The sequence below is a fragment of the Equus quagga genome, unplaced genomic scaffold, assembly GCF_021613505.1.
Source record: "Equus quagga isolate Etosha38 unplaced genomic scaffold, UCLA_HA_Equagga_1.0 146_RagTag, whole genome shotgun sequence".
NCBI classification, from domain to species: domain Eukaryota; kingdom Metazoa; phylum Chordata; class Mammalia; order Perissodactyla; family Equidae; genus Equus; species Equus quagga.
In genome coordinates, this window is record NW_025796728.1 from 1,347,573 (window position 1) to 1,361,912 (window position 14,340).

At 34.2% G+C, this 14,340-nt stretch overlaps 1 protein-coding gene across 16 annotated transcripts in view; it reads right to left on the reverse strand.

Moving 5' to 3' along the window:
- Positions 1–14,340, reverse strand: part of LOC124232934 (pre-mRNA 3'-end-processing factor FIP1) — a 71,860-nt gene that overhangs the window by 54,112 nt on the left and 3,408 nt on the right. For 8 of the 16 annotated variants that reach the window (XM_046649866.1, XM_046649865.1, XM_046649864.1 and 5 more), the window contains 6 exons: positions 9,750–9,807; positions 8,267–8,370; positions 3,400–3,464; positions 2,786–2,893; positions 2,243–2,373; positions 1,881–1,949 (listed from right to left, as the gene is read on the reverse strand). In XM_046649866.1, coding sequence (XP_046505822.1) covers positions 1,881–1,949; positions 2,243–2,373; positions 2,786–2,893; positions 3,400–3,464; positions 8,267–8,370; positions 9,750–9,807 — 535 coding nt within the window. The remainder of the gene's footprint in view (positions 1–1,880; positions 1,950–2,242; positions 2,374–2,785; positions 2,894–3,399; positions 3,465–8,266; positions 8,371–9,749; positions 9,808–14,340) is intronic. The other 8 variants (XM_046649872.1, XM_046649867.1, XM_046649880.1 and 5 more) reach the window with 1 other exon arrangement.

Genomic DNA, 14,340 nt, shown 5'->3' on the forward strand with positions numbered 1-14,340 from the left:
CAAAAATTAAAATAAAATGAAATCAAAATTAAAAACAGAAATAGAAAGGACCTATATATAGCACCCAATGTACTTTCTAATCCCAAAGTAATTTCTAATCAACTCTCTCATTTTTACCCTTTCTATAGCATTTTGTCTAAAATATACATTTCGGCACTTAATATCTAAGAAATTTACCTCTGCTTATTTTGGATACCTATTACATCTTTAGAATTGTTTTGTATTTGCCAGAGTTGCAGAATAGATAGTAACAGAAACTTTTCCAAAATTCAATATAAATCAAACTGAGCCTGAAACGGTCAAATGCTCCTACACACCCCTGGTTGCAGATTTTGAACATTACCAATAAAATATATCCTCAGACCACAATATCCATAAAGAAAACATGTGAGCCACACACATTATTAAAATACCCTGTTCCCAAATCAGTATTCCTAACTGGATGAGTAATATTTAAGCATGTTATCAAGGCAAGAAAAACCATTGAACTACATTTGTCAAATTCAAGTCCGTATTCATTCAGAATCAAATAAGCAGAAGAGAACAATGACTTCTCATATAACCACAAGAAAGCTCAAAACAATTTTTCGATAAAAAACTCATTCATGATGGCTACCTTTAATAAGAGACCAGCCCCTAGCAGTTTTTTTATTCTTTAGTTTTAGAAGTCTACTGCAAACAGATGAAGTATACAGGAGGTGGTAGTTTACAAAAGGAGTTCTCATTCCCGTTAGAATAAAATAAAAAGCAACCCTGCAAACTAACTATTTCATCATCAAGAAAACTTTTCTATCTATTCATTATAATCATGTATACAATATATTCAATGCCTAACTACACAGATATCACCAAAAAGAACCTGAGGACGATTTAAAATAGGATAGACATCATCACACACTCAAAATATTTACAGCAGAACAAGAACCAAATACTTACCCAAAGAAGGATGTAAATTAAAATTAAGTTCTCTATACAGAACTGTGTCCAGCAGAGCGGCTACATCTGCGGATATAGCACATGCATTGCATAAGGCAGTATTTTGGTGGACAGGGCTGCAGTCCCAAAAGGGGCACAGAAAAGCTCCTGCCCACAAAAGTTCCCTGAGTATACAACCCAATCCAAAAGCCACTCCCAGTCTTCATCCCAGTGTCACTCAACACAAGAATTAAGGGAAACGAAGAAGAGTACAAATCAGGTTTTGAGACAAGTTTGTAGGTTGCTATGTAAAAATATAATACTGTTCTTTGGACCAGGTGTGTGATCATATGGAATGGAGAAGCCAGAAGAAAGACTTGATACCCAAGTGGTAGTGTCAATCTGCAAGTCCCTCACTAAACCTACTCCTTTTAAGTATTCATTTAAAAAACCATTGGCTTTATCCTGTTCTGCTGAGTCTTTCTTAGAGACCCTCAAAGACTGCCTAAGATTCTTCAGATACCTTAAACCACAAGAGACATTACACCAATGTGTTGTGTCACACAGATAATAAGCAGTATGCCATCTTCCTTATCATTTAAAAGAAAACTAGGAAAAATAAGTCTCCAATTCTGATAAAGATTACAGCATGATCCACAATAGAGTTTAGTCTGTTGGTACGAACTTTTATACCCTAGAAACAAACACATACTATGACTCAAAATAAAATCACGACACAAAGCAAGAACAGTTTTACTCAGCATTTGTTAGTAAAATAGAGTATAAATCCACATGCTTGCAAAAGTGAAGATACAACAATCAGCAAATTTGTAAGTCACCAGGAAGCTGAAGGTTTGGAAAAAAGATAGCTATTTCCACTTTAATTTCATCCCTTGAGTAGTGGTATGGGAGCAGACTCAAGAACAAAAAATGAGAGCAACCAAGGATAATTTACTAAAATTCACCTTAAAAAGATTGAATCTGCCATCTTGGATCTCTGCACCTGGTGTAACTTCCATAGTACAGTCTTCGGCCTAAGTTAAATAACATATTCCCCATTAAGATACCACATAATTTTTAATTGATAGGCCATATAAAGACAAACTAGCTGGAGCTAGTCTGTGACTTGAAACTAAGAACATCAGATAATCATTAATATGAAACTCTGAAAGGGAAGGAAGGGAAAAAACAAACATAGTAAAAAGAATGGAATTTTTAAACTATCATATAGCATTTAACCACCTTTATAGGGAAAAAGTGATTTATTTGGGGAGTAAAATTGGGACAGTAGAACAGGCTGGGATATTTTGGAATGTTTACTAATTACCGTAATTTTATTTGTAGTAGAGGTAACTGGTATAACTTCAAGTCCCATCCGTATCCTCTTTTGTTTTTCACAGTAAGCTTTCCAGGTATCTTCATTAAACCCATAATTAAAATAATCAGAAAGATCAGCACCTAAAGACAAAACACATTTTTAGTGTACAAGTATTTCAATTCTATTTTCATGCAGCATATAAAATATAACAAACTATAAAAATATAAATTTAGAGTTCTGTTAGTCTTATCAGTCCTTCTAATCTTACCAGCTCTCCCAATTACCATCATAAAACGGGACTATAAAAATCTTTGACCAAATTATTTCCTTTAGAAATGACATCATAATAAAACAATATGCAAATCTACTTTTATATAATGCTAGGCCACCAGTAAGATTTAATAATACAGGTCATTATTACTCATCATGTGTTTAAGACAACAAAAATAACATTAAAAAAATAATATTCTAAATTGATGCTGAAAAATACTTTTCTAATGACTGTTTATATTAAAAATCTTTCGAAATTGATATAATCCACGATAATCTTACCAGGTTTACGCCATGGTTTATCTTCAAAAGAATCCAAATCCACCTCCAAGAGTGGAACTCCATTAATGCTTCCGGGTGCATCAAGGTCTACCCCTTTGACTTTTGTTCCTATTTTATAAAATTGCAAAATGGTGAAGGAGCTACAGCAACAAAAAGCTGAGAGATACCATAGACAAACAGAAAACATTGACACCTTTTTACTATTGCTAGCACTAAATATGGCAATGGTTCCAAACAAATCATTAATGTTTACCATAAATAAAAGGTGAGGTCAAACTTTATGGTGTAGCTGTAAGACAAACTGGATAGAGAGATTAGGGATACTAATGTTACTGAGAATAAGGGATTTCTGCACCAATAAAAAGTTGCTAACTTTCATATTTTAAATCACTGTTTTTGTCCAGCCTGTCAGCTAAGACAGGTTTTTACCTTTTAAAAGGTTACAAAACAAGTAAAAAAAAAAACCCCAAACAAATCAAGTGACAGGAACCCTATGTGGTCTACACAGCCTAAAATACTTATGATGTAGCCCAGAAAAAGTTCGCCCATCTCCCTGATATATGGTCAAAAATTGCTCTTTTTGGTTGAGCTGTAACAGCTAATACAAATTTTACCTGTAGTTCCATAAACTCTTCCTCCTGTCTTGATGTTAAGATTTACAGGTGCTGTACCATAACTCCTAAACGCAAAATAATAAAAATTATCCTGAGAAACTTAACAACAGCAATATATTCAATGTGTACAAATAAATTATACCCACATAGTAAGTAGATAGACTGACACTGGCTCACACATTTTAGAAAATGTTTTAAACTAATTCTAAAGATCTGTCACTTGCTCAATAAAAGATAAAAACAAGTAGTTTTCAGAAGTCTGACCTGTTTTCCATCTCAAAACCCTACCTGCCACTAACTCAATATCCCATTGTAACAAACTTTACAAGAAATTTGGCTGGGAAGGGAAGAATAATTAATGTCTTGTCTTCATTTCCTTGTCTCCTAGTTATTCAACATACAAAAATCCTGCAAGAATGAAATTTCTCTACCTTGTTCCCAAATCCAGTGATCTCCTTTTAGTACTTCCTCCATTTGATATGGTTGATAAATCCTCTTTCAAATACCCATGGAGTACTTGTGTCCATAACATGAATTCATTTACATGAAATTCAAAAATAAATACAGGGTGAAGGCAGAACAGTGTTTGGTGGCGGTTGGTGGTTAATGACTGAGAGGAAACAAGACGGAAGTTTCTAAAATGGTAGTAATGTTCCCTATCTTGATGTGGGTTGTGTTTACATGAATGTACACATTTGAAAAAAGTGAGCTATATTTTTTTTTAATGTAGCGTAATACACATGTGGTAGAGAAAAAAAACAAAATCTGGAGTCAGAGAGACCCAGTTTCAAATACAATTTTTCTCTATTATTAGTTATGTAACCTTGGCCAAGTTATGTAAGGCTCCATGGACCTTGTACAAATTTTCTGTAATATGCATTTATAGACAGTTCCTTACTTTTCTACAGAATGCAATCTCGTATATGAGTAAGAACATCAAATATACTAACCAAAATAGACTTAAACATTATCACAGAGATTAGGGAGAAGGAGATACAGGGGAGTGGGTAAGGAAGAAGGCTTGATTCTCACAGAGCAAAAAGATATTAGCAAGACCTCAAGTTATGGACAACGTTTTCAGTGATATATTTCTCACCTTACGTTCATGTTATTTCATTTGGTTCCTTACCCTCACAAGTTTCATCAACTGGACTTGTAAAGATTCATTGTTTTTGATCTGCCTAATGACTTCCATCTTTTGTCGCCAATGTACTAAATTTATGAGACTTAGGTTATTCACTTACATTAGACCTATCATTTTTCTGTTTTCTGCTTAAAAAAAGGATAAATGTAATAAAATATTCAAATAATTGTATAATGGGCCATTGCTATAACTGTAAAAGTATGAAGCAGCACAAATTGAACGGTTACTGTCAAGCAGCACTATCATTACCAACTTGAAATGTTTAATCATCTCACTGACTAATTAATTCATTTAATAACTGCTTCAGCACCAAAAACACATGAGACAGAGTTCTAGGCTAACGAGAGAGAATGAGGAGCTAGACAAATATGGTTCCTGTCCCATGATGCTTACCCTTGAACAATCTAAATACATCACAGCAAAGGCATTTTTGGGGTATCTATACATGATATACAAAAGTTCTAGCCGTTTGAAAATCAACTGTACAAAAATCAAGGAATTTCTCTAAACGGTCTTACAGGACTGCTAAAGGATAAAACAGTATTTATGAAAGGCTTAGCCATGAGTTCAATAAATGAACTTCTTTGTTTCCCACTTAGCCACTCTCCCTTCCTCATTCTGCCTTTTAAACATCACATTTCCTTTTTAAAGCCACCAAGCCTTTGCATTGCCTGTAGAGAAGGTTACCTATCTGGAAAATTGTACTTAAGCAAATCTGATACTGTCCAATAGACCCCCACAAGGTCTCAGACTTCTCTAGGTGCTAGATCTTACATACTTGGGTGTCTAATGGAACTTCAAAATATATGCATCAAAAAAATTTATTCTAACTTGCTCCTTCCACATTATCCATGCATAGTAACATACTTACGTACTCAATAAACTGCTCTAGAAACCTCTAAGTCATTGAGTCCTTTATCTCCCTCTCCATCTGCAACCAACCAGTTACCCATGTTATTTCTAGTTATTATTCACTCAAATATATCTTATTTTCCCCTCCATCCCTCTACTGCTGCTGGCTTAGGTTGGATTACCATCTCATGTGGACAATTACTTTAAATCTACTAATTTCTATCTAGTGCATCTCAACTACTGCTGTTAGTTACCTTTTCAAATAATCTGACCTGCCTAAATCTTCGAAGGTTCTGTGATGACATTGTAAAAAGTCTTAACTCCCTCCTTAAGTGGTTTCAATCATCCTTTCTCATCTACCTTATCCTCCAGTCATGTGGTTCCTCCTAGCCATGCTTCCACTACATCTAAGTAGCGCCCTCTGCCTGAATCATCAGTCCTCTTCCTTCTATCTTAAGAATTATCCAAAGAAGTTCAATCTTACCTCCTCTGGGATGTTCTCTTCGACACCTGTCAACTTCTAGCAACTCTCTTAAAGCTTTCAAATCGCTTTGTACATGTTTCCATTCTAGCACTTATACTACACTCAAAGTATTTCCTCACGTCTGTTTTCCTCTTACTTCTGGTAAATAAGGACTGTTTTATTATTTTTCATATTCCCATCATCAATTAACACAGTTCCAGACAAACAGTCTTTAAAAAGTATTTACTGAGTGGATGGATAAATAAATCTCAAAGATACAGCTAAGAAACCACCTCTCTATACAAGACAAATTATTCCTACTCTAAGATTTGCTTTTCTTCATAGCTTACTTATAGATAAGATGAATTTTCTGACAAAAGTATGTTACCTAAAAAAATGCTATTTCGTACTTCCTAACAGCTTACAATAAACCAATTCACTATTGTTCCCTGAACACAACTTGCTCTTTAAATTTACTTCTGAAAATGCTGTGCACAAAGTAAACATTCATCAAATTTTATTTTCTCATTGGCTTTCTTTCAGTTTTCAAAGGATATATTTTGAGATATCAAGGTTAAATAAGCTTTATACCCTTTAGAAAGATCTGTAACTTACTTTGAAATGCATTAAAAAACACATAAAAAATACACGGATTGATAAATAAAGGCATGGATAGATGGTATTTATATATATGTGATAAAGCAAACATAGCAAAATGTAAATTGTATAATCTCGGTGACAGATAAATGGGTGTTCGCATATCAATTCCTTTAACTTTTCTGAATATTTGAAAATTTTCCTAGTCAAATATTGAGGAAAACCGTTCAAAGATGATTGGGTTTTTAACATGCAGTCTGTTTAGTCAATAAACATTTACTGAATACTTACTACATGTAAGGCAATGTGAGGAATAAGAAAATTCATAAACTATGCTTTCTACTCTTAAGTCTAAAGGCGATAAACTCATCCAAACATAACTACAATTCATCAAACTAGAAATTGCTATAAGAAATAAACTTCAGATAAAGTACTATGGGAGTCTGTGCATGTAATATTTGCATGCAATTCCCACCAAAAACTGGTTGTATTAATAATTAAAAAAGTCACTATTTGCCTTAACTGTTCTATATTTGTAAATAACTTTATGTAACAGCATTTATTATACATGCAATGATTATTACAGTGTTACATTAAAGTGTTTCTTTTGCATAATGTAGATGGTAAAGGCCTATTAGCATAAAGGCCTACTAGTGTTGTATTATAAGCCCAATACTAATTACTTAAGTGAGGATGAGGAGAACATGAAGAGTTATGTACCTTTACATGAATAATTTAGTCTTTTTTCAACCCTGCTCCCTGAAAAGTTGCTGGGGTTTTAAAATTACATAGGCAGTCATTATTATAATGCAAAACTGACTACAACAAATACTGATTACCTTTAAGCTTCCTGAAATAAATAACTTTTGAAAAAATGGCTCTACTGAAAAAATAAAATATTCAAAAGTATTTATGTAAATATTGGTTGATTCCAGATAAGGCAACTTAATGAACTATAGCGCAATTAATGAAAAGTTTATGTTCCCAATGCACAACTACCACATTATATATCCAATCTGAAAAACATGGAAAAAATATTGACTCTTATTCTACCACCATAACAAAATCACAATTTGTACCTTAATACATTCCCTTCCAAACTTTCTGTAAGATTCTTTATGTGCTCAGTGAGTCAATGACAGTCCATTCACTTGATCAGTTTTATGGACTACAAAACTTCAGATAACATATTGGTCTAAAAAGCCTACAGGATAATTAACAACTTGAAAAATACACTATGAGGAGCAATAGGAAATACTTTTGATATTATTTTTACTGGACAAAAAATTAAAAATCTAACCTCAGGTTTGGATAAGCAATAAAATGGAAGGACAATACAGATGAAAACTGCAATCTACAGTTTTCTAAGTAAAGAATTTGTAGTACTCAATTCATTTATAAAAACACTTTAACTTTAGAAATCAAAAACTGCTGCTTTCATGTAACTTTACCTAATTATCTTTAGGAAAGAAATATTTCCAAGGTCACATCCCTTTTTATCATGAGATATAACTGACATATAACATTGTATTAATTTTAGGGGTACAACATAATGATTTGATGTATGTATAAATTGAAAAATGATTACAAGAATTAACACCCATCACCACATAGTTATGAGCTTTTTTTTCTTGTGATGAGAACTTTTAAAGATCCACTCTCTTAGAAACTCATGGTGAAATTTTAAAAGCGTTCTTTCATATCACGGTAAGATAGAAAAATGTAAAGACAATAGAATAAACTACTAATGGTTTGATATAAGCACAGTACCTTTGATTTAGGCACATAATCATTAGTTAAAAATAACTTACCCATACTGTGGTGCTCCTGTTTTAATGTCTCCTATAGTGACATGAACATCATCCTCATCATCATCACTGTCACTATCACTATCATCTTCAGTCTCGGTCACTTTCTAAACCAACATAAACAATTATAAAATATATTCAATAATCCATTTCAATATTTCATACAAATAACTAAAAAAGTAACCATTTTGTGTTTTTTTAGCTAGTTTTAGAGAAAAGAGTTACAAGCTCATAGTATTGCTACCTATTTCAACTCATTTACAACTTTGATGTTTTACATGATAAAAAGGGGTAAGAATGTGAAATAACACCTTTTATCAGGATTATCTTTTTGTAAATAACGTCTCAGGTTATTTTTTTTTTTAATTTTGAGGAAGATTAGCCCTGAGCTAACATTGGCCTCCAATCCTCCTCCTTTTGCTGAGGACGATTGGCCCTGAGCTAACATCTGTGCTCATCTTCCTCTATTTTATATGTGGGACACCTGCCACAGCAAGGCTTGACAAGCAGTGCGTAGGTCTGCGCCCAGGATCCAAACCCGTGAAGCTCAGGTTGCCTAAGCAGAGTGTGTGAACTTAACCACTATGCCACCAGGCCAGCCCCACACCTCAGGTACATTTTTCCTATTATTTATAACTGCTCCTCTTGCAAAAAGCATCTAAAGCAATGGACTAAGATAAGATATCCAGAGGACAAAATTATGAAAAATAAGTATTTGAGGAGTTCTTGGCAAAAAGAATACAACGGTTAAGAGGAAAACAATTAATTGCAAGAATCGTGGCGTTATGGTTAAAAACCAGCAAATAGTAAAGGAGCAGCTCACTTATTCCTGGCCTTCATTTATACCCAGAAGATGCCCTGCATGCAAACAGTTGAGGGAATAGTTCGTTTCTATGAGTAAAAGTAGGGCCATTTATGAAGGTTTTATTTTGGCTCTAAAAGGCTATTTTGTGCTTAGTCACATAATAGCAAATAAAAAAAGTAGATTATCTAGGCAAAAATACTTTTCTGTACAGAAGTTCAAGCTCGCAAAATAACAATTCCCTTTTTGCAGGATTAGAATATTAAAATATTCATAGGACCAATTACATGTTCAACTCCCCAAAACACCACTTTTAACAAGCATGAGGTCAGATGTCACTTATGTTTAAAAAATGTGCTAAAAATCTATGACAATCAAACTTGGGTTGTGGGAGTCAATATTTGCTTTGAAAATCAGGCTCACTATTTGGTTGATCTGCCACCATTCATTTCCTTGAAAGCAATGAACATCAAGCCTGTGCACATGGTCTATTTCATCTGAAGTCTCTTCCCACGATTTCTTCTCCTTATCGCTATGATTTTGATGGCACCAGATAAGGTAGAAGATAGAAGACAGGGCCAGATCATGAAAGACTGAAAGTCATGTTAACTTTTGGTTTTCCTCCTAAGCGAATGGGAAAGATTTGAAACAGGGAAGTAACTGGATTTCAAAGCCTTATGTTACCGGTTTAGGTACGCCGTTTTCAGCAGTTTCATCCTCAATTCCAGATGGAGGATTAGCACTACAAACAAAAATAAGCGCACATGTCTGGTATTACTTTTCAGAAGTACAGATAGAGTATACTAGTATTTTTAAGCTATGCCTGATAGTTTCCTAAAAGTGTTGTCTCCACTGCCTGGTAGAAAATGATAAAAACTGCCTGTCTTATTCCACTATTCATAATGCCTTGCATAAAAACACATACTCAACATTGCAAGTAGAATGGAATTGCCTCCACAATTTATTAATATCAAATTTGAAATTTGACAGTAGTATATAATTTGAGTTCTTTTACATTTTTAAAACATGCATCACACTTAATCAATTTTACTTATCCTAAATCTTCATGGAACATCCACTATGTGCCAGGTACTACCGTAACTGCCAAGGATGATGTAACACACAGTTTCCAAGGAACTCAGATTTGTGGTATGATCACATTGTCTTTCTATATTCAGTTAACATGCATGCTTCTTCCTGGTTTTCTGTTTCTTGTGGAATGTTCTTTGTTGTATAAGAAATACTAAAAGAAGATTTAAAACTTATCTTAATGTAAGACTGCCTTCCAATTTGATACCAATAAGGAGATCCAGACCTAATTTTGATGCATTAAAAAACTACTTTTTTAAGGCCAGTTAATAACTGAATTTGCCCTGTTACAACAAAATTGATATATAACAATAAAATATTTTTATTCTCACATGAGACTCAAGCATATGGCCATTAACCATCAAATAAAACTTTTAGTACTACAGTGTAATTGGTGTCTTATATATTTTTCCCCCTCTAAGGAAGATTGGCCCTGAACTAACATCTGTGCCCATCTTCTTCTACTTTATATGTGGGATGCCTGCCACAGCATGGCTTGACAAATGGTGTGTAGATCCACAGCGGGGATCCAAACCAGAGAACTCCAGGCTGCCGAAGCAGAATGTGTGAACTTAATGGCTGTGCCACCGGGCCGGCCCCCTTATATTTTTAATAATTATAATTTCAATGGTGGGAATTAACCTTTAACCTCATTTTATAGATAAGGAAATTGAAGTATAAAGCAACTAACTCACAATTATTTAGCAGCATTTCAAAGAAAAATGTCCAGATGTTGATATAGTTCAAAGCTCTTTTTATTAGATTTTTGCTAATTTCTTCTAAACTTCCCTTTCTATCAAGCAGTTTCTGTATAAGTCAGTTCAATCTCTACAGTGGTACTTTATAATACAATCTCCAAATAAAGCAAAATGAAGGACAAAACCCAAAAATGTATCTGTTACATTTTCAGTGTTCTACTGTTTGACCCAAGATGATAAATACGCAACTATAATTCTTCAGTATATTTACCTCCTGCTTAAATAAGCTTCTAGGTAGCTAGAAACAAGTTCAGCTAGCTTTTTACGTCACAAAGCATATGTTTAGCCAAAATTTGCATAGACAAAACATGACAAACTGGAGACAGTTTAATGCAATGGTTAAAAAAAGAAGAGATTTTAACAATTAACCCAGTCACAAAGAAGCTGGGGAAAACTCTAATAGTAAAGACTCAGCTCAGTTAGGGCAATGCAAGGATGTACCAAGCTGGATACTATAACACAGGTTTCGCAGAGGACTCTTCCCCAATAGATTTTTAATTCTCTATCACCATTAAAATGTTAGAAAACATGATAAACTTATAGACTTCTAGAAAAATAAAATTTTAAGGATAGATCTTTACCATAGGACAAAATAAACTTATTAGCTCTCCAAGTAAAGTTTTAATAAGGAATATAAAGATATTTTGTCAGTGATGCTCAAGGAAAGTAGAAGGCTTCTCTTCAATAAATTTAACCAAGCTGTGTATTGAGGAATTAAAATCAAAGAATGCTCAATCAGAAAATAAGTTTCGAGAATTGTAGCCAACTACTGATACAAACAGAAATTAATGGAATAAAGATTAGCTCGTAAACAACGTGTATTTGATTGTGAATCTGTACTGTTATCAATTAATTTCTTGACCAACTGAAAAATGCAGTATAAAGAAATAATTACTTTCATAATTATAAACTACACATCCCAACTCTGTGGTTAACTGAGATTAGGGTTAGAAACTAGGTTGGATATATAAATTTCAAAACTAAATGATAAAATTTCAGATGACATAAATGCAAAAATTCTCAACAAAATTTTGGCAACCCGAATTCAGCAATACATCAAAAGGATCATACATCATGATCAAGTGGGATTCATACCAGGGACAGAGGGATGGTTCGACATCCGCAAATCAATCAACGTGATACACCACATCAACAAACTGAGGAATAAAAACCATATGATCATCTCAACAGATGCAGAGAAAACATCTGACAAGATCCAACAGCCATTTATGATAAAAAACTCTGAACAAAATGGGGATAGAAGGAAATTACCTCAACATAATACTGGCCACATATGACAAACCCACTGCCAACATCATACTCAATGGGCAAAAGCTGAGCGCCATCCCCCTGAAAACAGGAACGAGACAAGGATGCCCTCTGTCCCCACTCTTATTCAATGTAGTACTGGAGGTTTTGGCCAGAGCAATTAGGCAAGAAAAAGGAATAAAAGGAATCCAAATAGGGAGGGAAGAAGTGAAACTTGCTGTTTGCAGACGACATGATCTTATATATAGAAAACCCTAAAGAATCCATTGGAAAACTTTTAGAAGTAATCAACAACTACAGCAAAGTGGCAGAGTATAAAATCAACTTTCAGAAAGCAGTAGCATTTCTATACTCTAATAACAAATTAACAGAAAAAGAACTCAAGAACACAATACCATTCACAATTCCAACAAAAAGAATAAAATACCTTGGGGTGAATTTAACTAAGGAAGTGAAAGACCTATACAATGAAAACTACAAGACTTTCCCAAAAGAAATGGATGGTGACATAAAGAGATGGAAAGACATTCCATGTACATGGATTGGAAGAATAAACAGTTAAAATGTCCATACTACCTAAAGCAATCTACAGATTCAACACAATCCCAATCAGAATCCCAAGGACATTCTTTACAGAAACAGAACAAAGAATCCTAAAATTCATATGGAGCAACAAAAGACCCCGAATTGCTAAAGCAATCCTGAGAAAAAAGAACAAAGCTGGAGGCATCACAATCCCTGACTTCAAAACATACTACAAAGCTACAGCAATCAAAACAGCATGGTACTGGTACAAAAACAGGTGCACAGATCAATGGAACAGAATTGAAAGCCCAGAAATAAAACCACACATCTATGGACAGCTAATCTTTGACAAAAGAGTTGAGGGCATACAATGGAGAAAAGAAAGTCTTTTCAACAAATGGTGCTGGGAAAACCGGAAAGCCATATGTAAAAGAATGAAAATCGACCATTCTTTCTCACCATTCACCAAAATAAACTCAAAATGGATTAAAGACCTAAAGTTAAGACCTAAAACCATAAGTCTTCTAGAAGAAAATATAGGCAGTACACTCTTTGACATCAGTATTAAAAGAATCTTTTCGGATACCATGTCTTCTCAGACAAGGGAAACAATAGACAGGATAAACAAATGGGACTTCATCAGACTAAAGAGCTGCTTCAAGGCAAGGGAAAACAGGATTGAAACAAAAAGACCACCCACTAATTGGGAAAAAATATTTGCAAGTCATTCATCTGACAAAGGATTAATCTCCATAATATATAAAGAACTCATACAACTCAACAACAAAAAAATCAAACAACCCAATCAAAAAATGGGCAGGAGATATGAACAGACATTTCTCCAAAGATATACAGACGGCTAATAGGCACATGAAAAGATGTTCATCATCACTGATCATCAGAGAAATGCAAACCAAAATTACAATAAGATATCACCTTACACCCGTTAGAATGACAAAAATAACCAAAACAAAAAGTAACAAATGTTGGCGAGGTTGTGGAGAAAAAGGAACCCCCATACACTGCTGGTGGGAATGCAAACTGGTGCAGCCACTATGGAAAACAGTATGGAGATTTCTGAAAAAATTACAAATGGAAATAACATAAGACCCAGCCATCCCACTACTGGGTATCTATCCAAAGAACTTGAAATCAGCAATTCAAAGAGACCCATGCACCCCTATGTTCATTGCAGCATTATTTACAATAGCCAAGATGTGGAAGCAACAAAGTGTCCATCAACTGATGATCAGATAAAGAAGATATGGTGTATACACACACACACACACACACACACACACACACACAAATGGAATACTACTCAGCCATAAAAAAGGATAAAATCGTCCCATTCACAACACCATGGATGGACCTTGAGGGAATTATGTTAAGTGAAATAAGCCAGATAGAGAAAGACAATCTCTGTATGACTCCACTCAGATGTGCAAGTTAAACATGTAGACAAAGAGAACAGATTAGTGGTTACCAGGGGAAAGGGGGGTTGGGGGGTGGGCACAAAGGGTGAAGTAGTGCACCTACAACACGACTGACAAACAATAATGTACAAGTGAAATTTCACAAGGCTGTAAACTATCATAACCTCAATAAAAATTAAAAAAAAATTTTCAGATGAT